Raw genomic sequence first — 21,984 nt, forward strand, 5'->3', positions numbered from 1 at the left:
AAAAAACCGTTCTTCAATCTTTAATCAATGTGAGCCAGTGAGATGAGCTCTGACATCCAACTCAGGCTCTAAATAAATTAATGGCTGAATCGGACCCCTTCCATAGGATTCCTTTTCTCAATCATGTCATGTGGGAGCTCAGAGAAATGGAACAAACTGAGCTGGGTTCTTGCGATCTCTCAGTCCAATTTAATTTCACAATGAGGAAAAGAATCAAGATCTTGGCAACTACGTACTTACGAAGGTTTTGATCCAAAAAGGACAAGAGAATAGAGAGAAACTGGTAATATTAATTCAGAACTATATATGAAGAAGTCATTCAACATCAGAGCTCTCAGGATTGCACTTGAACTTGCCAAAACAAAGACAAGGCCAAAAAAACAAGAACAATGATCGAGATCCTACTCTACAAATCATAAATTCACATCTCTATCATCTATATTCACAGGATTTAGATCCTAGCAAAAATTCCTCCACCATTCAGCAGGAAAACAAAGAAAAATTCAGCCTAGGCATCGATCAGTACTAGTCATGCCAGCACAGTAGCATGACCACGCATCTCCTGATGATGTAGAGCCTCGCCTTCTGCTCCCTCAGCACTCTGCTGAGCCCTCCTCCTCCTCCTCTTCCAGATTTCCTTCTACTGGACGATATTACTCTTCCTTGGCTTCCCATCTTCGCGCCGCCGCCGGCCATGATCAGAAGTTCAACACGGCTCTGGAACTGAAGCTTGATGTGCTTGATGCTGCATTTTATAGAGGAAGTAGTGATCAGCAGCAGTTCAACTCATCACCCAATGGCCCTGTCCACCTATCCATGTGAACTCCTCCCCCTCTGCACGTTGCATTATGAGTTGCCAGGGGACAAAGATATGGGTTCTCGAGTAGTTTAATCTCCCTTTGACTCTGAACGAGGTGCATGCTCAAGAACCGCAGGGCCAGAGAAGGACAGGGATCAGCAACTCCAGCTGGAGAATCAGTTATTAATGGAAGGGCCACTTTGACCAGCTTTGCTGTGCAAGAGGTTATGTGCATGGCTAATAATACGGTGCATAACTATAGAATCTAATAAAGTCAGATAATCAGAAATTAGGGAAAGGAGAGGTCGAGCTGCTTGACGTCGTCAGCCGCATGATGCCTAAGGTGATTACAGATCAGGATCCTAGATTTGAGACATGGGGTGCGACTAGGGATAATGCCTGACTTGCCCTGACTAGTTGGATTTTCTCAGCTCGGATTACATATCTAGACTTGATACTTTTGATAGACCGACTTCCGGTCGGCTCTTGGGCAATCTAAAAGGAAAGATGAGGCTCTCGCCATAACTCGTCCTTCTCATCAAGACTCGAGTCAAGTGTTATACCTGACACATCATCCCGAGCTGCCCCTAGTCAAATCAGGGTGAGACAGAAGACACTAAGCGACAACAAGGTCATAGAATCGTAACTGTCTATCAGAGAATAACTGCTATATGTCAAGGAATATTCTAATAGTCTGCGGTCATTTGCGAATGGAACCTTCTTCTAGTCCATGCGAGGGTGCAAGACATCCTCCATCACTCGACATATCCTGACACCCGACATTCTCTGACTTCGATCAGCTCCAGAGATACGCATGGTCATATAAAAAGGTCTCATATTTTTTTTTGACATTTTGTATCACAAAGGATAGTGAATATTATATATGTAAATTGTAGATGAGAAACTTTTTCTTTATCAAATGTAGAAATTGTAGATCTATTTTGAAAAAAAAAATATCAGAGCATCTGCATGCCCTTTTTCAAAAACGCTAGAGATTTATATACAAACGGTAGTACTATTAATAAAAAAGGTCTCCATCTGTACATGTACCCTCATTGGGTAATGTAATTTCTACTGTTTATATTACTGTCCATCATCTTCTACCCTACGCCAAAACCCTTCTTGGCCGATCACTGATTTTCAACATCCGAGTCAAATATCCAACATTCCATGACCATAGATTTCACTAATTCAAGTGCGGTTCCTTCGTTTAGACACTGACCTTTAAGATATTCATCCAATTTAAAATCAATTTATGTTGTTTCCATTGTAACAAGCGAAGTAACGGTAGTTAAATTGTCTTCAAAAATTGACCCATTTCATTTTAATTCTAATGAATCTTAGGGGCATTTTTCAAAAAGTCTTGGAAACATTGGTGGGCATTTTAAAAATTACTGCATTTTTGGGGGGTAAATTCGAGATGTGGTAATAATCCCAAATGGTAGAATTTACACGACACTGTTTCCGTCCCTTCCACAGTTTCGCCAAGCTTCTCGGCTCCATCTCTCCCGGCCTTCGTCGACGCGGATGGCTGTGCGATCGCCGGTGCCCTTCCGCATCCCGCCATGCAGCCGTCCCTTCCTTCGGTTCGGTGCTTCCAGGTCGCACACGCTTCGATTTCTCGAGCCCTCGAAGCAGTCCCTCCCATCCAGACTTCTCATCGCCGCCCGTGCCACCGTCTTTCCGGGAGGCTCTAATTTGGATTTCAACGGAGATCCCCCGAGCTCGGCTTCCCCTGCGGCGGCCTCCTCGATTATTGACTTCCTTACCCTCTGCCACCGACTTAAGGTCGGTATTAACGATTTGTCTGTGTGAACGTCTGCAAGTTGTCTCTTGACTCTTGAATCGCAATTTAGTGTTTTTCATGCGTCGTTGATTATTTCTTTTACTAATTGCATTTTAATTTGGGATCCTTCAGAATGTTTTACGGTTTGGATCCTTGAGGCATGGTTTTAAGCCCTTTATGGATCACACTCAAACAATTGGGAGATGCGCTTGGTATATTAACGTTATTGGAAGTTAAAATCGGAATAAAGTACTGGATTTTTTAAGGGAAGGAAAAATGAACGAGCGACATATCCTTTCTATTGGGGAACTTGTTCTCAGAAAGTTCGAACATGTGGCATTTGGGAATGACACTTTTTCTCGAAGGAATCAGCTTTAGTATAAAGGTTGAGTTTTGGACTATGAGCTTCCCTATTAAAACAGACTGACAAAATTCCAGTTGAATCGTTGCCAACCTCACTTTGCTTCATATTCTACCTTTTCCCGTCTTTTTGAGGGTGCATACCTATAAGTGCTCCTATTCTCCTCAACTTGGTGTTGCATCAAAATTTTATGTTTGATAAATCTTTGACCTTCCGGACAAAAATGAACAAGTCGAGGTGATTTTTAAGAAGAAGATTTCTGTTGTGTATGTGTTACAATATTTAGGCTATCGAATGAATAATTTGTTCTTTTATAAATACATTCCATGAGCAAGGATAACAAACCTTGTGGCAAACTATCTTTCTGAACAAGCATACATTTTGGGAATATGGCTGAAAGAGTTTGAGCATTCGGAGACATTTTTCATTCTCATAAACTATAGTTGACAAGTGGATTGTAAATGTACAATTCTTCAAAAGTAGTACAACTATAAGCCATTTATCATAACTATTTGTGTTGTCCACATCAGTTTTATTTAGTCATTAAGCATGTGGCTGAGATCCACATTATTGAGGATTGATACTTGCCTGTCCATCTAGTCTTGAATCCAACATCAGCGATCGATAATCGGCTCTATGGTTTTGAATTATAGAGTTTGTTCTTTCATAAGTGTTTAAGCACATCAGATTTGCTAGTTGTGCTCCATAATTTGACACAGAATAATTAATTTTGATGGTTAATTTCAGTATGTGACTTCTTACTAACTTCTTCCATTTTTTACAGACTACAAAAAGAAAAGGATGGATCAAACATGGTATTGATCATCCAGAGTCTATTGCTGATCACATGTATCGGATGGCATTAATGTCATTAGTTGCTGGTGAAATCCCTGGTGTTGATCGGGAGAGGTTGAACACAATTCTCTGAACTGCTTCTTTATGATATGTTTAATATTCCGTTTTAGAAAAAGTTAGTCCTAGTTCCACTTAGTTGTCTTCCCTGGTAAACTAAAGATAAGTCACCATTAAAGCTTGTATGCAAACAAACAGTAAATTGGAAAAAAAAAATGTTGTTGATTACTATTAACATAGAGATTAGTTGCTGGTTTTGGTAGCATGTCTCTATTGTTTTCTCCTCGAAAAATAGAGTAACTTGCCAAATACCAATAGATATCTGATGTGGTTTGCAATGCCCCCTCTTGGCTTGAAGATAAACAGGGCCACAGTCCATTTATTTTGTTTCCTATTTGAACAGCCAAATAGCTAAGGTCAAAGTATAGAAGTGTGCGAGGAAAGGAAAGTGGGGAGATCCTAACACCCTCCTCTCATAATTTCACTCATTTACCCTTTCCTCTTGGTGTGCAATCTGTGCTCTTGTTGGCAAATTTCTGCTTGAATGTATAATAAAATCAAGGGTTAGTTGGCAAGATCTTAGAAGAGTAGACTGGCAAGTAGCTAAGAGTAACTTGTGACCCATTTGATAGGTTGCAGCAACCTTTTATATGTTCAGAGGTTATAAAATCATAAAAAAAATTGACATCAGAAGTTAACTAGTGAATCATTAGTTATTTATTATCTCTATTTCTACTCCTATTTACTCAAAGTTTTTTTTTTAACAATTCTCTGGTTGTCACTATCTTAATCTATCTTATTTTTAATAGGTGCATTAAGATTGCAATAGTTCACGATATTGCAGAAGGTAACTGACACTGTCTTTCTTTTTGTTTATTCATTTTTTTTGGTTTGATGAACTCTCTAGATATGTTGGTATTCAATATCTTCCTAGTGCTTATCTTTTGACCACAATCCAAGTGTTTGTTGTTGCTTGTTATTATATTGTGATTTGTGAATTTTTCTATTTCAGGTTTGATGAACTCCCTAGATATGTTGGTATTCAATATCTTCCAGTGCTTATCTTTTGACTACAATCCAAGTGTTTGTTGTTGCTTGTTATTATATTGTGATTTGTGAATTTTTCTATTTCAGCTATTGTTGGTGATATCACACCTTCAGATGGCATTCCAAAGGCAGAAAAGAGTAGACGTGAACAAGAAGCTTTGGATGAAATGTGCAGAATTCTCGGTGGAGGATTAATGGGTATGGAGTAATTTAAAACACCATTGTTTTCTTATGTTAACTCTCACTCTTTGATTGTCTTTTGATGTTTTTTTCAGCTGATGAAATTCAGGAACTTTGGCAGGAGTATGAGAATAATTCTTCTACTGAAGCTAGTCTTGTGAAGGATTTTGACAAAGTATGTTTACCTCATCTCTTCAGCATTTGCACCATTGCTTTAACTTATGGCTAATGCGGTTGAAGTACAAGAATACTCCTAAACTATGTTTCCATTTCATTTGTACATAAAGTGTGTTTTGTTTTCAGTGTCATCCTTAAACTTCATGCTTGCTTCATTTTAGTCATTTCATCAGATTTATTTGATGGCAAAGCTATAAGGGTTTAAATGCTGTTACGGATGTCTTTCTGTCAATAGGACTCCATGGATTTCTTCCCATCTAACAGCTTTTTTTTTCCTAATATCATTATATAAACAATGGTTTCTATTTCATATATGTACCCAAATTTTTTTATTTATGTTTTATTAGAATGCACTACCTTTTGTCATGTTTCAATAAGGTTTATTTTTTATTATGATCCACTGAATTACTAAGGGAAAACAGAAAGGAAAGATTAAGCAAGACATTGATAAAGATAAATTCTATGTACCAAAATGAACAGTGTTCATTGTTCAAGGATTTTCTGTAATTTCCAATGTCTAATGCTGTTACCTTTGTGAACCATTCACCTGTACGAAAAGAATCTTTTTCTGCATCTTCTGGTCCTATTTACATTTGTTGTTTTTCCTCTCCAAGAATCATTGCTCACTGTACTTCTGAAGATTCTCTTGGATATTCAAGCAAAATAGAAGATTCCCTTAAACTCTTCTTGTCATAGAAGTAATGGAAAAAAGTAATGAAATATGAACATGTGTGCTATTCTTTCTAATTGGATCAGTCATATGGCCTAGGAATATTCTTACAGACAAGCATATCGTGGATTTTTGTACTATCTGTTTGTTTGTGTTTCATTTTAGAATTTTTTTAGTGCAGGTAGAAATGATTCTTCAGGCTTTGGAATATGAAACAGGTAAAATTTTCTCATTTCATTTTCTATGTACAATAACAAACCATGTTAGAGTTTGGGTCGGTAGCATGAAATCTGTATCCCTGTATTGCATTGTTATAGGAGCATGTCACTAAATGTTCATCTTCTATGGATTGACATTATTGATGTGAGAATGCTTGTAACCAAAATATGTAAAATGCAAACCCATGTTAGTTATATTACTTCATATTTGTTTATATTCATCAACACTATGCTCAGATATTCATGTTATTTGCATTTAATCAAGAACCTGCTATTAATTTCACATGCTAGAGTTGTCTTTTGATTTTTTTCCCTCACAAGGCCTTATAGAAGTATGTACTTGGCCTGTTTTGGGAAGTCGAAACACTCCTTAACTCACTGACCTTAGACTTCGACATTTTTGGCATCTTGTTTGAATTTGTTGGTGAGTACTAATGCAATATATAATAACAACAAAATGGAAGTGTGTCGAGAAATGAGCATTTTGTTAAACCTGTTATTCCTTGTCTTCTTTAGATGTCACAACCCAGATTTTAAATCGTTGTTTGTCCCCAACAAATCAAAATCTGCTAACTAACCAAATATCTTCATATTAGTTTTTGGATGCATACTGCCACTTGGCTTAGAATATGATTAAAGTAATCGGTATTCCGACTAGACCTACCCTAGCCCTTGCTATATCAAAGTTTAGCAGGTGATCAAATCCTCCTTTTTTTTATTTTGCCCATGGCAGATAGACATCATGTTACTATATTCCTTATTTGCAACTGAGCTATGTTCTACTTAATAATCTAACATTCTCGCAGAACATGGGAAGATCTTGGACGAGTTCTTTATTTCAACTGCAGGTAATAGACGAGTAGACCTTATTTGTAACTTGAATCCTGCTTCAAGTAATCAACCTGACAATTGAATCTTTTTTCTTCTTTGAATTGGCAGGAAAATTTCAGACTGATGTTGGGAAGAGTTGGGCTGCTGAAGTGGTATCGAGAAGAACCAAGAGACTACATGATCTAGCTTAACGAACCGAGTTGGCTAAAACATGGAGATCGATTTGTATTTCGGAACATTGTCAAACAATAAGAGTGCTTGACCCATTGAAGCCTTCCTTCCTAAGCGTGCTAAAGCAGATGCTGATGAACTGATGAGAAAAAGAATCAGTTCATATACCGAATCAACGGAAGCAACTTTCATTTAACTTGGTGGGGCTTTTACTTGAATCAGTAGGGTAAAAGCTTTTAGGTCTGCATGGGTTTCGAATAGGTGCTGACGAATCAATATATTTTTTTTTTTTACAGTCAAGACTCTGCAAATGGGACATTGACCAGTGTTTGAATAATCATTATCTTTTAATGAGACAATTTATCTATAAAAATATTTGAGGAATTTTAAAAGGAAAATAGATTGTTATATATAAGGATGCATGAGTTACCTGCCGGATCTTAGGATCTTACCATCCAGAATCACTATCACTAAAGAGTAAAGATCGGTTTTGTGGTGGAATCGGAATTGGATAGTTGGAATTGTATGGTATCGATGGAATCGACACGGCCTTACGTTACAAATGATTTGGATGTGGTACTAGAACTAAGCGTCCTCGTTGAGTCGGGGACATAAGGAGGTGATGTTGGCGCCTTGCGGAGAGGGATGAAGAGGGGAAGACGTTGATTGGTGACTAGCAGCAGTGAAGACATGGATGTGCAAGCGCGTGAGTGAGGCCACAAGAGGAGTAGGGTGAATGCAGGAATAAGAGATAGAGTGAGCTAAGTCTCGACATGTGAGAGAGGACATCACACATGATTTAATATATGAGTTAAATTCTTGTGATAACGTTTCAATCTCAAATTTTTCGATAGTTTACCAAATTTTAAATTTTTATTATATATGATATTATTACGTTAATTTACCGGTAATATTAAATTTGGGAGTCATAGCGGAAGGTCTTTTCCTTTACGTCGTTATTAAAGATTTTGCTATCGACGATGAGGTAGAGGTAGCTGGTCCACAACCACACTGCTAGGCCATGGTCGAGCGTCTCACGCAAGACCTAAATCCACAGTGCTTGCGTTCGGTGTCAACGTTGGATTCGGCACCTTAGCGACCGAATTCCGGTGCCATAGCGACCGGATTCCGGTGCCAAAGCGACCGGATTCCGGCGCCATCGCGTCCGGATTCCGGCGCCATCGCGTCCAAACTATAACATGAATCCGGTCCATTTATTCTTGTCGCGGCCGGATCAGGCGCCATCTCGGCTGGAATCCGGTCGCTGCCAGACCCCGCCGGTTCGCAACAGGATTGCAACCGAAATCCGACCAAAATCCGGTTGCGATCCAACCACCATGCTAGTGACCGCGATTGTGGTCGGATTTCGGCCGGGATTCTTACTGTCGACGGGTGGCGGGAGGCCGGAGGCAGGGCGATCGATGGGTGGTGGCCGGCCGGCTAGAGTCGAGGAGTGCTGGCACAATCGGCACATAGCAACGAGAATGACGATGGTAAAAAAATAAAAATAAATTAAATATCAAATTGCATGTGTGGGTCGCGGACAAGTTCGCATGTGCATGTCCGTACTTTAACAAAATCGTGTGTGTATATATATATATATATATATATTTTAAATTTTAAAAATTATAAATAAATTTTATTTATTTAGTATAGATTTTCAATCTATTATTTCTATTAATATCATTAATATTAAGATTATTGTTAATTTAATTTATTCTAAAGAGAATTTAATTCAATATCAAATTTATCTAGTATTCTATTAAATGCTAAATTAAATTTTAAAGATTTTTAATAAGATAATATGATCCTATAATTTGGTCCAAATCAATCTAATTCTGTCATACCTTTAAAGTCTGATTTCATTTTGCCCTTTTCCTTTTTTTTTTTGTTGTCTTCTGATTTATTGGATGAGTTTCTTTTTCGTTGAAGTCTACATGTAGATTCACATCTTGGTTAGATGAGGTGTTGCTTGCCCCCGACTCTAAGGTCCTTATCTTCTTCATGCGAACAAGGTAATCAATGGACTGTGGAGTGAACATTGGACGATCATTTACAATTCTCCATACATGCTCGAGATTAAATGCAATATTGTTATTTTCCTCTTGATATTTTTCATACGTAAGCCGCAATATGTCCTCATCATTGTGGCCTCTACAATACGCAATATAAACAGTATTATAATTTGCATTGAAGTGATATACCTTTCTTGTTTGGTATTGTGCCAGTGCTAACGTATGACACTAACAATTCTATTGGGTGTACCTGAATGACGATTCTCATTGTAGTAGATTGCAATACGTCCCCAGAAAGCTTCCATCTAATCATTGTTGATGATTGGATCATCACTGATAATAACAAACGATCTTGCTAAAACCTCGTCATCAACGTTACTCCATGTTGACTGCTTTCTTCTACCCACAGCGTAAGAGTCCACCTTCTCTAAATTTACGAGTTCAATTGGGAATTTATGGTTGGACAATTGAGTATCTGGAACAAAAGTCAAAGTAAACAGTTCATTTTTTCGTAAGAGATATAAAAGGCATACCGGTTGCATGTGGAATAAATGCATAATTTTGTGGATATGGATTATATAGATAATTATGGATATGGACCATATGGATTTGGTAGGTATGGATTATGTGGATAATTTGGTGGATATGAAAAATATGGATAATTTGATAGAATTTGTGAATTTTGGTAAGAAGGATTTTCTTCTCGCAAATGGGAGTAATTCACAAAATTTTTAAAAAAATCCTCAATTATTTTCATCCATTTTGGAGAAAAATAGGAGAATATTTTTGGAGGGATTTAGATGTTTGAAAGATTAAATAATGTGATGAGTATTTATAGATTTTAATTTTTATTTTTTTAAAAATGTTCGTTGAAAAAATCATTGAACAATTAAAATTATCTGTCGAAAGATTAAAAACTATCCTTTGAAAGATTATTTTAATTTTAATTTTTAAAATTTTTTAATAAAAACACATATATATTAAATTAAAAAAAGTTTTTTACCCATAGGAGAGTGGGCAGGCTAGCCCACCCCCACATACAGACCATGAATAAAAAAAGTGGAAAAAAAAAATTAATGAAATGTTCATTTCATTAAACGTGTTCAATGTTTTTGTGGGCTCATGCATGTTATAACACTTCATGCATTAATTTTAACATTCAATCATCCAATAAGAATAATGACATCTTATTAAAAGTATAGAGTATATATATATATTATAATACTTTTTTATTTATCATATTTATTTTATAAACACTATAAATATTATATTTATATTTATTTTAACATTAACTTAATTATTATTACACTCACATATAAAATATTATATTAACATTTTATTTTTTCATATTTATTTTAATATTAAATATATTATTTGTAATTTTATTTATCATTTAACTTTATTCTTATTTTATATTAAATATATATAATTTTAATTTTATTTATATTAATTTAATTTTATTAAATTAATTTTTAATATTATTTATAATATTTTAAATAAAAAAACATTCAAGATCGTTGTATGTCATGATTTGAACTAAGTTGGTACAAAGTTGATAACATATTGATTGTCATGTAGTTTGGAATTTGTTCGGAGATAATTATGAAAATAGTAGAGAGAAGATTTTTAAAAGGATTTATGTATTTGTATGATTGAACTTGTCAAGATGATGAGTATTTATAAATAAAATTTTAATTTTTTTATTAAAATAGTCATTAACTAGTTGTGTAGATTTACTAGACATTGTATGGATCTATTAGCCATTAACTAGTTGTTTAATTTTTTTTATTTTAATTTCATCCAAAATATACCGCTAATTCAATTTTATTTATTGTTTTTTAATTTTAAAATTTTATTTTTTTTAATAAAAAAATACATGGAAGGGCACCCATATGGCCCTTCCATGTAGCTAGAAGTATGGAGTTTTTGGGGTGAGCTTTTGTTGAGATAAGGATAAGGTAGGCTTGAGCCGATTAGGCAAAATGAACCAAGTTGAAATGAGTTTTCTTTGGCTTGAGCGTTATTTTTTTTTGATGAGCTTGCGACAGAGGCTCGAAGTAGATGTAGTTATCAAGCTCTCGATTCAATTGGCTTGGCTTGCTACTGGTTGAGAGTGGTTCGAGCAGTTCTCGATTCTTTCAATTCAAGTTTGATTGATTGAACTAGGAATTTATTTGAAGTTATTGAGCTTGGAATTTAAATTTATTTATTTATTTATTTTATTTTATTTAGCATATTGAAAGAGTTTTATTAATGAATATGGTTCGTTACAACATTGCGTTAGCGACATTCGCGAGAACGTTGTTCGCGACCGTTTACGACGTGTAGAACGTATGTGTTCGAGAGCATTCGTTGTTTGTTTAACGAGTTTAATGATTGCTCGCTCGTCTTAGCCGATTGAGCAATTCGATAACATGACTACCGGAAGCTTGGTTAGCATTTTCGCCGGCACCATACATTTACTCCGTCATCAATGACATAATGCCACGTAAGCATATTGATTTTAAGGAGGATGGCTATTGTAACATTCACACTCTTAGTAAAAAGTCACACGGCTGATTCCGTAATAATATATAGGGAGATAAATCAAATAATTGAACAGACCCCGCAAGGTATATGTCCCGGAGGATAAATATAAATGTGTACAATGTCTTCTAAGATAGATTTAATTATCCAACGATGATGGTATTTTCTAGCTCAAAACAGAAATAACAGCTGTAAAACAAAACTGCAAATAACAAAGCAATCCAAACTCAAACCTACATCAACGGTCACTGCAAAATAGCATTGTAAATATCTCAATGGAGTACGTCACTGGGCCACTGGCCTTAAATTATTAATTGGTAGAGAGCGCCTCAACGTCATTTCACGATGCAGATCTTGATCACGGAAGCAATGCCGATCCGATGGAGTGCGACGACGGCGTCGCCCTGCTTGCAGTATCCCTTTGCCACTGCAGACTTGAGCGCCGCCTCCAGGATCTCGTCTGTGGACTCCGTGTCGGTGGCCCTGGCCGAGCCCTCCGCCAGCAGCGGCACGAGCCCCCTGTGGATGAGGCTGTGCTTAGCGGGGCTCTCGTCACTCACGCTCCAGCCGAACGTGTCCGTTGTGAGCGCCGGCACCACCACCGACAGCACTGGCACCCGCGGCCGGTACTTGGCCACAAGCTTGGCCGTGGTCCCGCCTCGCGTCAAGACCACGATCAGCGCGGCCCTGGCTTTGTTGGCCGTGCGCACCGCGGAGGACGCGAGGCTCTCCAAGGGGCTCATCGGCATCGGCGCCGACCGTATCATCGCCTTGAAGATGGCCGCGTAATCCAGGGACGACTCGGCCTCCAAGCATATCCGGGCCATGATCCGCACGGCCAGCTCCGGGTACGCGCCGGCGGCGCTCTCGCCGCTGAGCATGACGCAGTCCGTGCCGTCGAGGACGGCGTTGGCGACGTCCGTGGCCTCGGCGCGTGTGGGGCGAGGAGACTTGATCATGGACTCGAGCATCTGGGTGGCCGTCACGACAGGCTTCCCGGCGAGGTTGCACTTGTAGATCATCATTTTCTGGGCGAGGAATATCTTCTCCACGGGAATCTCCATTCCGAGATCGCCGCGAGCAACCATAAAAGCATCGGTCTCCTTCAATATCTCGTCGAAATTTACGACGCCTTCCTGGTTCTCCACCTACACGAGCAGATAATCATCAACAACTTGTTGCAGTTTGGATTAACTACTGCATGATCAAATCAGTTCCAACCTTCGACATGAGCTTGATGGTATTTGCATGAGTCCCTAGAACCTCCCGAACAGTGACGAGATCCGAGCCTTTGCGCACGAAAGAGAGGGCGATCATATCGATCTTGTTGGGAACACCCCATCCCAGTATGTCTTCCTTGTCCTTCTCCGTCAGAGTGGGGAGGTCCACCACGACGCCGGGAAGATTGACGTTCTTCCTCTCGCCAAGCTTCGCGGTGTTCTCGCACCGGCATCTCACAGTTCCGGCGGCAGGGTCACACGACAGCACGGTCATGGTTATTGTGCCGTCCGCACACAAGATGGTGTTTCCAGGTTTCAGGTCTACCGGAAGCTTCTTGTAACTCATGGAGATGGTGTTCTCGTCGCCCTTGATGCTGTAATCTGTGCTGATGGTGATTTCTTGCCCCTCCGTGAGTTGTACTGGTTTGCCATCCTCCAGAAAGCCAGTGCGGATCTCAGGACCCTGTGGAAAACAAAAGCAAGTTCGTAAGAACGTTTTGACAGGCATCTACAAAACCCCTTCCAAATCCATAGAAAATTCAGATACAACTCGTTCAACAGAACAAAAAGTTGAAACAAACCAGAGGTTGCAAAAAAAAGAGGAAAATTTATCAAGTTTCTTGGTAAAGAAGAATGGAAGAGATTATTTTAGTGCACAGATAGGCAATTAAGCAACCCTTACAACTGTGGCCTTGCCTTGTTTTTAAACTGAGCGCAGATGTTAATGATGTCTTTCATTTCTTCTATATGATTAGAGAAAACATAAGAAACATAAATATTAGTTATTCAACATTTTGTTATCATATAAGCCACGAACATTTGTTGCGTCCCCATATTTCTGCCTTTGTACCTAAACCTGATCCGATGAATGACGATATAGCTAGATTAGTTTGGTGAAACACTAAGCTGTACGAGTCCTTACAAAAAGCTTCAGAATACAGTCCAAACTGCAGGACCTAAGTATATGACGACAAGGATTTCTTATGAACACTTGAAAACTTAGATTCAATGGAATAATTAAATAGACGCATTTTCATAAAACCCTCTGTCCACGAGACTTGGGTGGAAAGGGAAAAGGACAAAGAACTAGAGGTTGCCATGGTAACTACAAGTCTTGTCATCAGTTGATTTGGATGCCAACAAGATAAACGGCAATGAAGTGTTCGCTTTCTAAGCAAGACCGAAGGCACATGCCATGGCATTCATAAATTTCAAAAATACAAACGAGGAACGAAATATGTAAAAAACCAGATCCATTATCCCTTGAAATAGCATCTGAAACTTAACAAAGAGAAATTAGGATCTCGAGAGAAGGAAAGATGAGACCTTGGTATCGAGCATGACGGCGCACAAGATCCCGGTGTTTTGCATGGCGATCCTGAGGTTGTCGAGCGTTTCCTGGTGATACTCGTGCGTCCCATGGGAGAAGTTGAACCTCGCGACGCTCATGCCCGCCCGGATCAGTTTCTCCAGCATCGGCACCGACCTCGACGCCGGTCCTAGCGTGCACACGATCTTCGTCTTCGGCAAGCGTCCCTCGTCGGGCAGTGACTTCAGGATCCCCTCGATGTCGATGTTCGCCATCCTCCCGCAAAAAAACCTAACCAAAGTTTCACATCAACGAAAGAAGCGATCGTCCCGGTCACAATAAAACAATAACCTAAATTTTCTCATTACAAAACAAAGAAGGATCAAACACGAGATCAAATCCGCCACATTGCTTCCATGAGGGATCTAAGAAAGGAAGAAAAGAGATCGAAACCTTACCTCCTCCTTCCTGCAGAGAACAATGAGCGAGAGTCTTCCGCGTTGCTGGTTGGGGAAGGCGGAGAGGGGGGGAGCACCTTTTAAGCGGGCGGAGCGGGGATCGACCCCTCACTTAGGAAAAATGAACGGACAAGATTCCCCTCAGCCAACACAATCGAGTGATGAGAGCCGTCGGATAGGCACAAGAGTCGGTGAAGTGAAAAGACTTTAGACCGATCTTATACCCGTCCATATACCATTTTATGATTGGAGGAAAAAAAATCCTGCCACCCGCTCACCGGCAGCTTGGGCGGGGAGGAACTGCCGTTAGGTTTAGAATTAGGGGCAAAGGCCGCTGGTTTATGGGATACTGCGGCGACAAGTCGCCGTTGGTGGCGGCGCGATCTAATAAAAGTAAATCAATACGACTTTTCAAGTTTGCATCGACTTTTCAAGTTTGCATTTGGAAGCGTGTTTTAGCAAAATGGAAAAGGGAATAAAAGGTATTATTAAAGAATATACCGCAGACAAGACTCTATGTGCTCTCTCGGACACTGATTATGCTTCTAGATAAAGTAAATTCGGGCGGTTAATTCGATTGGTTCGAAATTTTGAAATGAATCCCGGTTCCCGGCCCAAGAACTGATCAACTATTTCCGGGCGGCGCAATTGCTTAAATTAGATTTCTACAAAGAAAATCAGATTTACGAAAAAATAATTTATTTTATTGTTATTTGAATGGCATTTCCCAAGAGTTGGAGAAGGGTCTTATACTACATTTTGCCTGATATAGAAAGGAGAGACATTGAAGCACCTTCATTGGTAACTAGTATATAAGACAATATTTGGAACAAAAATGTATATAAAAAAAAAGTTTGTAGTCGATAAGCTCACAGAAGATTAGCTAAAGGATCCAGCTATCGGCTTCACTTCTCATCGGCAACTTCAGTTTGAGCTGCCAGTTTTACAATATCTTCAACGAGAATCTTTCCTTCTGTTCAATGACAGGAAAACAGAGTTAGCAGATAGAATGGTGGTGTTTTGTCGGTACAAAATCAAAGTTTGAAGGCATAGGACCTCTATCTCTAGAAAGATTGCCAATGAGTTCCTCCACGCCCTCCTTTCCTATAGTGTCTTTCAGATACATGGCGGCGGTGGCTACCTCTTCTGGTGTCACTTTGCCGTCATGGTCCCTATAAGTAAATATAGAAGACCACTGAGAAACTATTGAAAATTACGAATGAAAAAACACATTTTGATGCAAGACTTCGTGTTAGAAATATTGAAGTGCAACTATTTGAATGAATTGGACGGTAACCTGTGTTTGGTTTGGCATATTTTGCTGATCAATAGTTGGGTACAAAGTAATGTAGGAAGAATGTTTTCAGTCATAATAGAGAGAAAATGGTCGTAGTAATTATATAGAGGAATAATTTCCCTTGAGATGATACTAGATAAGAATGGTAATCTGAAAAAACAGCTACTAAATTGATGAGTTGATGTATATCTCAAGCAGATCATCGTGCTGACATTCTATCACAAAGGGAAAATGTGTTAGATAAGTTGTCCTGTCAAAAATGTTTGGGCTTGTCAACAGGGAAGTTGGAACCATAAGATTGAAGCAAATGCAGGAACCTCCCAAGATCATAGGAGATTAGTTTATCTCTCACGTGTTCTAAACACACTAAATTCGTGCATGATCCACAAGAGAACCACATGAAGAATGTATGTATTTTGAGAGCATTATTTACTCCTTCCCATTTCGGTTCCTTAGACCTTCTCATGTCCATGGCATCCTCACTTTTCCAATAATTTTCTTTGCCAAATCTTTCTTATGCTAGGATTTTGCTTAAGCAGGCTAAATTTTCCTAAGTGAAGACCAAATAGATTCTCTTTTCTTTTAATTCTCTTCAATGATAACCTAACTGCCTCTCTTAGATGGACCAAGGAACATTGTGAATGAGAATAAGCAAATGTGGTAATTCGTGTAAGTTAGGATAAGATGGTCCTGTGACAAGTTAGGAGACATTTTTCAGCAACGGAATTATATTTTGACAAAAAAACATTAGTGGAAGTGGTAAAATGCAATCTATACTATTATTGAAACACACATCTCCTTTCCAGAAACTACCAAGGTCATTTCATCGAATAAGATACCTGTCAAGTAGCTTCCAACGATCACCAATTTTAGCATCTACATCATCAATCTCCTTTTCAAGTTTTTGTAGCATGGCATCAACCTAAAAGCAAAATGCAAGGCAAACATTAATAGTTATGAGTCTATGGAGAAGTATTCAAAACATAGGTAAAAACTAAATTCATTTTTGCTAAAAGTTTGCAGTTCTACTATTCAAAATCATGTCAAAGGATGATCAGTGGAAAGAAAAAACAAAGTGGCAGGAATTCACTTCTTACCTTGTCTATCAAGGCTGACGAAACCTTGTGCCCCACAGCTATTTCAGCTGCATGATCACTCTCCTTCCTGGCAGCCTTATATGCCTTTTTGGCCTCTTCTTCACCTTCTGTACCCACTTTCTCCAGTAATGTTTTGTACAAATCAATCTGCAGTTAACACTCATTTAGGTTCATACAGAAAAATATAAAAAATTGCAGAACATCAAAGAGTTCCAACATTAGAAATTTCTCTCTGAGTTGGTAGAAAATAGATTTATCTTTGGTACAATTTACAATTCCATTTAAATGCATCAACTCATTACCTCCTTACCAACAAGGCTAAGGAATTCTTGCCGCTCCCTATTCACTGACTGCATGAATTGGTTAAATTGTCAATAAATCTTCAGGAAGCACTAAGCATCAGCATCCAAAGAATACAGGAAGCTAAGTACTGGGAATAAAACTAGACACCGAACACTTACTGAAGCTGAAGCAAGTACAGCCAATGCACGGCTTAGTTGACAGAGTTGCTCCTGCTTTTCTAGTGCTTTTGCTTTAGCCAACTCTTCTTTTTCCCTAGCAGTAGGGTCAGTCATCTCCTTCAATGCTACATCCTCATTGATGACTTCAGACTCTGTCATCTTCACCTTCTCCTCCTTCACTTGTTTTTTCTCTTCCTCCTGAAAGGTTGAGCAACATCCAAGTCAGTTCAAAATCCTAAACCACAATTCAGCCAACATAATTGAATCTCATGCACACAAGATAACTTCAAATACTAAAGCTAGCCAACAAATTTCAAGTTGATTAGAACTCTCAGATCTCAAGATATTGTCAGAAGACAGGATATTTGATGATTTTAAATGCTTTTTCAAGGTATTTTAGTTTTATCCTCCTAAAAAAGCCCTCATACCTTGATAAGTTCTTCCTGCATTTCGAGGAACTCCAATTTTCTCCTCCTCTCAGAAATAGAATCTTCAGATGGCAAGACAGTACCAACTGTATCTACAACCTCATCTGGTAAAGAAGATAGTGTGGCCACAACAGCTTCTTCAGGTTTCAACTTTCCAGATACAGTGAAGGCTCTGAAAATTTTTTTTATCAAGTTAGAAATGAAGATATGGTCAAAAAGATGCAGCCATAAAAATTCATACCTTGAGAGTATCAGGAGAGAAGAGGGAACGGCATGATTAAGGGACAAATCCAACCAGTCACGAAGCTGGATGCAAAATTTTCTACAAGTCAATAACTTCAGACTGAATATTGAAAAAATAATACTGGTAGGCATATAATAATATATTAATATTGCTACAACAAGATTTATTTGGAATAACCTGTGAACCATAGCACGGAGTTCACTTATAGCTAACACTCAGTGTACATAAAGTACCAACAGATATTCATCATCATAAAATTCGTTAGAGAATGACCAAAAGGGAAGAAAATTTATAGTTATAAAAACCTGTTGGCGCATTTCCTCTGTGGAAAGCAAGCCCAAATGACCTCGTTCGGTATAAGCTTGTCTAAGTTCCTCCTCTGAAAGAGATTCCACACCTTCTGCTTGGATCAACTTATCATCTTCTTTAATCCTTCAGAACAGTGATAGCAATCATAAATGAGGGTAAAAACACAAAACAACAGCCTTTCATGTAATTTTAGCTTTTTAAGGCTGATAATGAAGTATCATCTAACCATTTGCAAGTCCAGCAGAACAATTGGACAGAGGATGCAAATTTAAACTTACCAGGAAAATTCTCAGCTGGAATGGTTTGTTTAGACAGAGCTACTTGGTACATGACAGAATTGAATTACATTCACTAATGATGAGTGTCAGCTTGGAAGGTATAAAACCAAAAAGGCTATCGACATAGAAATAACTTACTTCTGTAACTTCCTTCGGAGCATGAACCGTAAATAATTGTCAGTTCCATATGGTGGGATCCCCATATATTTGCACATGTTGATCAATCTAGGCCTGCAAACAGCATACATGTGTAATTGGACCGTGACCAAAAATTAATCTATGGTTAATTATGCCAACCTGCTGATATTGTCCAAAGTAAGCTCATCATTAAATAATTTTGCAAAATTCAAGATTTCATCATTGGAAACAGGTGCGCCAGTCCTGACCTTATTGAGAAACCAACATCTCAGATTTTAACATCATTATATTGAATGCAAAGGTAACAAAGATCAACAGATCCAATGTTTAAACACCTGTTTAAAATACCTAGATCCTATGGTTGCATACCTTGTTTAAAAATTCATCTAAATCCTCTGCAGTCTGCTTAACTTCTCCACTATGTGAAGTCTGAACTTCCTTTGCCATCTCTTTAACAGTATCCTGAAGAAACTTCGCATACTCTAGTTTTGCTTTAAGTTTCCTCTTCAGAGCCTCCTGCATGTTTAAAAAACAACATAAATCAAAATCCATCAATGCCATATTTGATGATGAGAAGACCAATATTATTTGGCAAATCCTTACAGTGTCATAAAAGAGTCTGTATGCTTACTATATGAAATTCGACATGATGAGATATATGAATGAGATCATAATGTTTATAGCGCAAAAAGAAAAGTCATGAGTAGTATCATCATCATGCACAATGGAACAATTAACAGCACCTGTTCTTTCATCTTATCCTGGAAAGTAGATGGCAACATGTTTGGGAATAATTTTAGGAACACTGGTAATAGGAATTCCATAAATGGAACTATGATAAAAACAGCAAAAGGAACTAGTCGAAAGATATCCGCAGTGGTGCGCATCAATTGCTGCCTTTCTCTTCTAGTGAGACTCTTTCCAGCAGCCAACTTAAGCAACAACCTTGAAGAGATTCTTGCGTCAGCCCATAATAGTTTCAGACCAAGCCAATAATGTTGCATGGTCGATACAAATTCACCCTTCCAATGCGTCAATTTTGCAGCCCAATCTGCTCTGTAATTTGGCAAAATGAGAAGAGCAAAGCAGGCATAAAATCATGAAAAAAAATGAGGAAATAATAAAAGTATGCATTAACAATAAAGAATGGAGTAATGGAATCAGTTAAAACCTGCTCATGGAAGCAACTGCTTTTAGGGCAGGACCAATTCCCAGAAGCTTTGCCCAAAACTTGTGCATAAATGATTGAGCAGTCTTTGAGGAATCTTGCATTTGCTTGGCTTTTGCTTTAGCTTTCGCAGTGCTTAATCCTTCCACAGCCTGATCGCACTCCTCAGGAGATGCTTCCTTAATCTGCTTTTCGGCTAGATCTTCATTAGGCTCTTTCTCACCACGCATTTCTGGTCGACCAGCTGTGGCTGTAGATGCAGTGTGAATGCACTGCGATAAACCTCTGACAGCAAAGGGAAAAGCAAGCTCTCGTCTATCATAGATAAATCCTGAAACAGAAATTCCACCAGGTGGACAAGGAGCAAAACGCCATCGGCTAAAGCTCAGTGATTCTTCTTCTTTGCCTGCCAACAAAACATTCCATTTCCTTCCACTAATCTCAGCTTCACAGCGGCTCTGCTCAGATACCTGATGTAGAGGTCTGGCGTCTGTTTCATGACTATATCTTTCGAGCCCAAATCTCAAGAAACTAGAACATGAGCGTGCAGGAAGATTCAGATGCCTCAAGAGGTACTTTTTCCGTCTGATTATTGCTTGGGAAGCCATTCTTTAGGGCTATTTTTTTTCCCAAATGGAAATCTACAATCATATCTTTCCGGGGACCCCTGAATCAATCACACAATCCACGATTTTAATACACGTGCTACCAAAAGAACCTCGTTAACAAATACACATAGCATGAACGGTAAGAAAGCAAGCTCTTTTAACTACCGCTGGAGCAACACGAAACTTTCCTTCCATGCAGAAAACCAGAAGCGCCATTAATACAAAGATCATATCACTACAACCCATCCGAATCGTGCGATCAATATATTATAGAGTAGGAATCATTTCTAGACGACACGCATGGACAAAAACAACAGATAAAAGCATAGAGCACGCTAGGTCAATTCGGCATTCAATAAACTGTAGCATTTCATCCGACAACCCTGAGCTTCGTTAAACAAGAAAACAAACAATCGGCGAAGTGATAAATGAAGGAAAATAAAATAAAATCTTGGAGCTCACCAGAAACGGTCCTGCGCCGAGATCGGACACCCAATCTCAGACCCGCCGAGAGGAAGAGCACAGAAGCTCCAATACAAAGCCACGATCCGCTGCCCGACCAGTACCGAGGTAAATTGAAAGCCCAGCGGAGCGATTCGGATTTTAGCGGGAGAGACGCCGAAGGAAACGCATCCAAGTGGACGACGGGGAGAGAATCTCTGAGCGAATATCTGAGAGAGGACGACGAGGCGAATGGAGGCGTAGAACAGTGAACCGCATCGACCGGACGAGTCGTGCATGATTGACGCATCCGAATGGACCGGGCCTAGCTTCGGAGGGGCCGGCCCAGGCCCAAATGGAAGCAGAGCAAGTAATTCACTATTTGATTGTATGACAAATAATAAATTTTATGATATATAAGTTAAATTCACCTATTTTTAAAATTTGTTTACTCAATAAATATCATAGGATATGCCTTTCAGTGTAAAGTTAGAGAACAATAAGGCAACTAGAGACATCGAAAATATGGCTAAACAAATACCGAAAACAAGATTAGTATGGTTCGATGTAGGCACTACAAGCTTGTAGTAGAATCTAATCGATCGACTAGGTCTGAAACGAGATGCATCCACCAAAGTACCGGCGAAAAATTACACCTCTAACAACAACAAAATTAAAGCATGCACCTGTTTTCGATACACTAGCACACACAGCATTCAAATCTTCGGGGCAAAAGACATGATAAGCCTTTCTGAAGTAAACACGATATATAAGGAGTAATGAAGTAGATGTTACCTATGTTGTTGACTGAAGGCTGCTTCCCTTTCCACAAATAAACAGGATAACAGATTGAAAAGACGAGCCGAAAGACCTCGCTTTCGGTATCATTCAAGCA

General features: G+C 38.8%; 4 protein-coding genes across 6 annotated transcripts; 1 reads left to right on the forward strand and 3 right to left on the reverse strand.

Moving 5' to 3' along the window:
- Window positions 1–287: 287 nt before the first annotated feature.
- Window positions 288–950, reverse strand: LOC122033595 (small polypeptide DEVIL 4-like). Its single transcript, XM_042592657.1, has one exon. The coding sequence runs from the start codon at window positions 694–696 to the stop codon at window positions 526–528; it is 171 nt and encodes a 56-aa protein (XP_042448591.1). The 5' UTR covers window positions 697–950; the 3' UTR covers window positions 288–525.
- A 1,297-nt stretch (window positions 951–2,247) lies between these two features.
- On the forward strand, window positions 2,248–7,476 carry LOC122033587 (5'-deoxynucleotidase HDDC2-like). Of its 2 annotated transcripts, none has more exons than XR_006126585.1 (8): window positions 2,248–2,587; window positions 3,731–3,855; window positions 4,608–4,645; window positions 4,933–5,043; window positions 5,121–5,200; window positions 6,049–6,090; window positions 6,897–6,938; window positions 7,030–7,090. XR_006126585.1 is itself a non-coding variant. In XM_042592649.1 (8 exons), exons 1-8 carry the CDS (start codon window positions 2,327–2,329, stop codon window positions 7,110–7,112), a joined length of 777 nt encoding a protein of 258 aa, XP_042448583.1. In that variant the 5' UTR covers window positions 2,250–2,326; the 3' UTR covers window positions 7,113–7,476. The 2 variants fall into 2 exon arrangements, 1 of the variants encoding a protein (XP_042448583.1); XM_042592649.1 differs by having other exon boundaries at window positions 2,250–2,587; window positions 6,054–6,090; window positions 7,030–7,476.
- Window positions 7,477–11,867: 4,391 nt separating this feature from the next.
- Window positions 11,868–14,822, reverse strand: LOC122033577 (pyruvate kinase, cytosolic isozyme-like). 2 transcript variants are annotated; one of them, XM_042592636.1, is made up of 4 exons: window positions 14,621–14,822; window positions 14,180–14,441; window positions 12,855–13,316; window positions 11,868–12,781 (listed from the first exon to the last, which is right to left on the reverse strand). In XM_042592636.1, the coding sequence occupies exons 2-4, from the start codon at window positions 14,435–14,437 to the stop codon at window positions 11,969–11,971; spliced, it is 1,533 nt and encodes a 510-aa protein (XP_042448570.1). In that variant the 5' UTR covers window positions 14,438–14,441; window positions 14,621–14,822; the 3' UTR covers window positions 11,868–11,968. The 2 variants fall into 2 exon arrangements, with proteins under 2 accessions (XP_042448570.1, XP_042448569.1); XM_042592635.1 differs by having other exon boundaries at window positions 14,180–14,453; window positions 14,621–14,814.
- Window positions 14,823–15,400: 578 nt separating this feature from the next.
- LOC122033568 (mitochondrial proton/calcium exchanger protein-like) lies at window positions 15,401–21,379 on the reverse strand. Its single transcript, XM_042592619.1, has 15 exons — window positions 21,111–21,379; window positions 20,044–20,707; window positions 19,616–19,928; window positions 19,242–19,388; window positions 19,032–19,120; window positions 18,873–18,965; window positions 18,453–18,579; window positions 18,145–18,209; window positions 17,904–18,075; window positions 17,476–17,673; window positions 17,317–17,364; window positions 17,015–17,161; window positions 16,757–16,839; window positions 15,677–15,792; window positions 15,401–15,593 (listed from the first exon to the last, which is right to left on the reverse strand). Exons 2-15 carry the CDS (start codon window positions 20,646–20,648, stop codon window positions 15,526–15,528), a joined length of 2,271 nt encoding a protein of 756 aa, XP_042448553.1. The 5' UTR covers window positions 20,649–20,707; window positions 21,111–21,379; the 3' UTR covers window positions 15,401–15,525.
- Window positions 21,380–21,984: the final 605 nt, after the last annotated feature.

The sequence above is a fragment of the Zingiber officinale genome, chromosome 11B (assembly GCF_018446385.1).
Source record: "Zingiber officinale cultivar Zhangliang chromosome 11B, Zo_v1.1, whole genome shotgun sequence".
NCBI lineage: Eukaryota > Viridiplantae > Streptophyta > Magnoliopsida > Zingiberales > Zingiberaceae > Zingiber > Zingiber officinale.

What these genes read in the sequence shown, in the direction of transcription:
- LOC122033577 (XM_042592636.1), bottom strand. Translation starts at nt 14,437, where the DNA reads ATGGCGAACATCGACATCGAGGGGATCCTGAAGTCACTGCCCGACGAG. An exon ending in CCGTCATGCTCGATACCAAG is followed by an intron (nt 13,317 to 14,179) that starts GTCTCATCTTTC and finishes TGTTTTCCACAG; the next exon opens with GGTCCTGAGATCCGCACTGG. An exon ending in CCATCAAGCTCATGTCGAAG is followed by an intron (nt 12,782 to 12,854) that starts GTTGGAACTGAT and finishes CTGCTCGTGTAG; the next exon opens with GTGGAGAACCAGGAAGGCGT.
- LOC122033595 (XM_042592657.1), bottom strand. Translation starts at nt 696, where the DNA reads ATGGCCGGCGGCGGCGCGAAGATGGGAAGCCAAGGAAGAGTAATATCG.
- LOC122033568 (XM_042592619.1), bottom strand. Translation starts at nt 20,648, where the DNA reads ATGGCTTCCCAAGCAATAATCAGACGGAAAAAGTACCTCTTGAGGCAT. An exon ending in CTGTACTTGCTTCAGCTTCA is followed by an intron (nt 17,365 to 17,475) that starts GTAAGTGTTCGG and finishes CAATTCATGCAG; the next exon opens with TCAGTGAATAGGGAGCGGCA. An exon ending in CAATCTTTCTAGAGATAGAG is followed by an intron (nt 15,594 to 15,676) that starts GTCCTATGCCTT and finishes GTCATTGAACAG; the next exon opens with AAGGAAAGATTCTCGTTGAA.
- LOC122033587 (XM_042592649.1), top strand. Translation starts at nt 2,327, where the DNA reads ATGGCTGTGCGATCGCCGGTGCCCTTCCGCATCCCGCCATGCAGCCGT. An exon ending in CCCTCTGCCACCGACTTAAG is followed by an intron (nt 2,588 to 3,730) that starts GTCGGTATTAAC and finishes CATTTTTTACAG; the next exon opens with ACTACAAAAAGAAAAGGATG. An exon ending in AGTTCACGATATTGCAGAAG is followed by an intron (nt 4,646 to 4,932) that starts GTAACTGACACT and finishes TTTCTATTTCAG; the next exon opens with CTATTGTTGGTGATATCACA.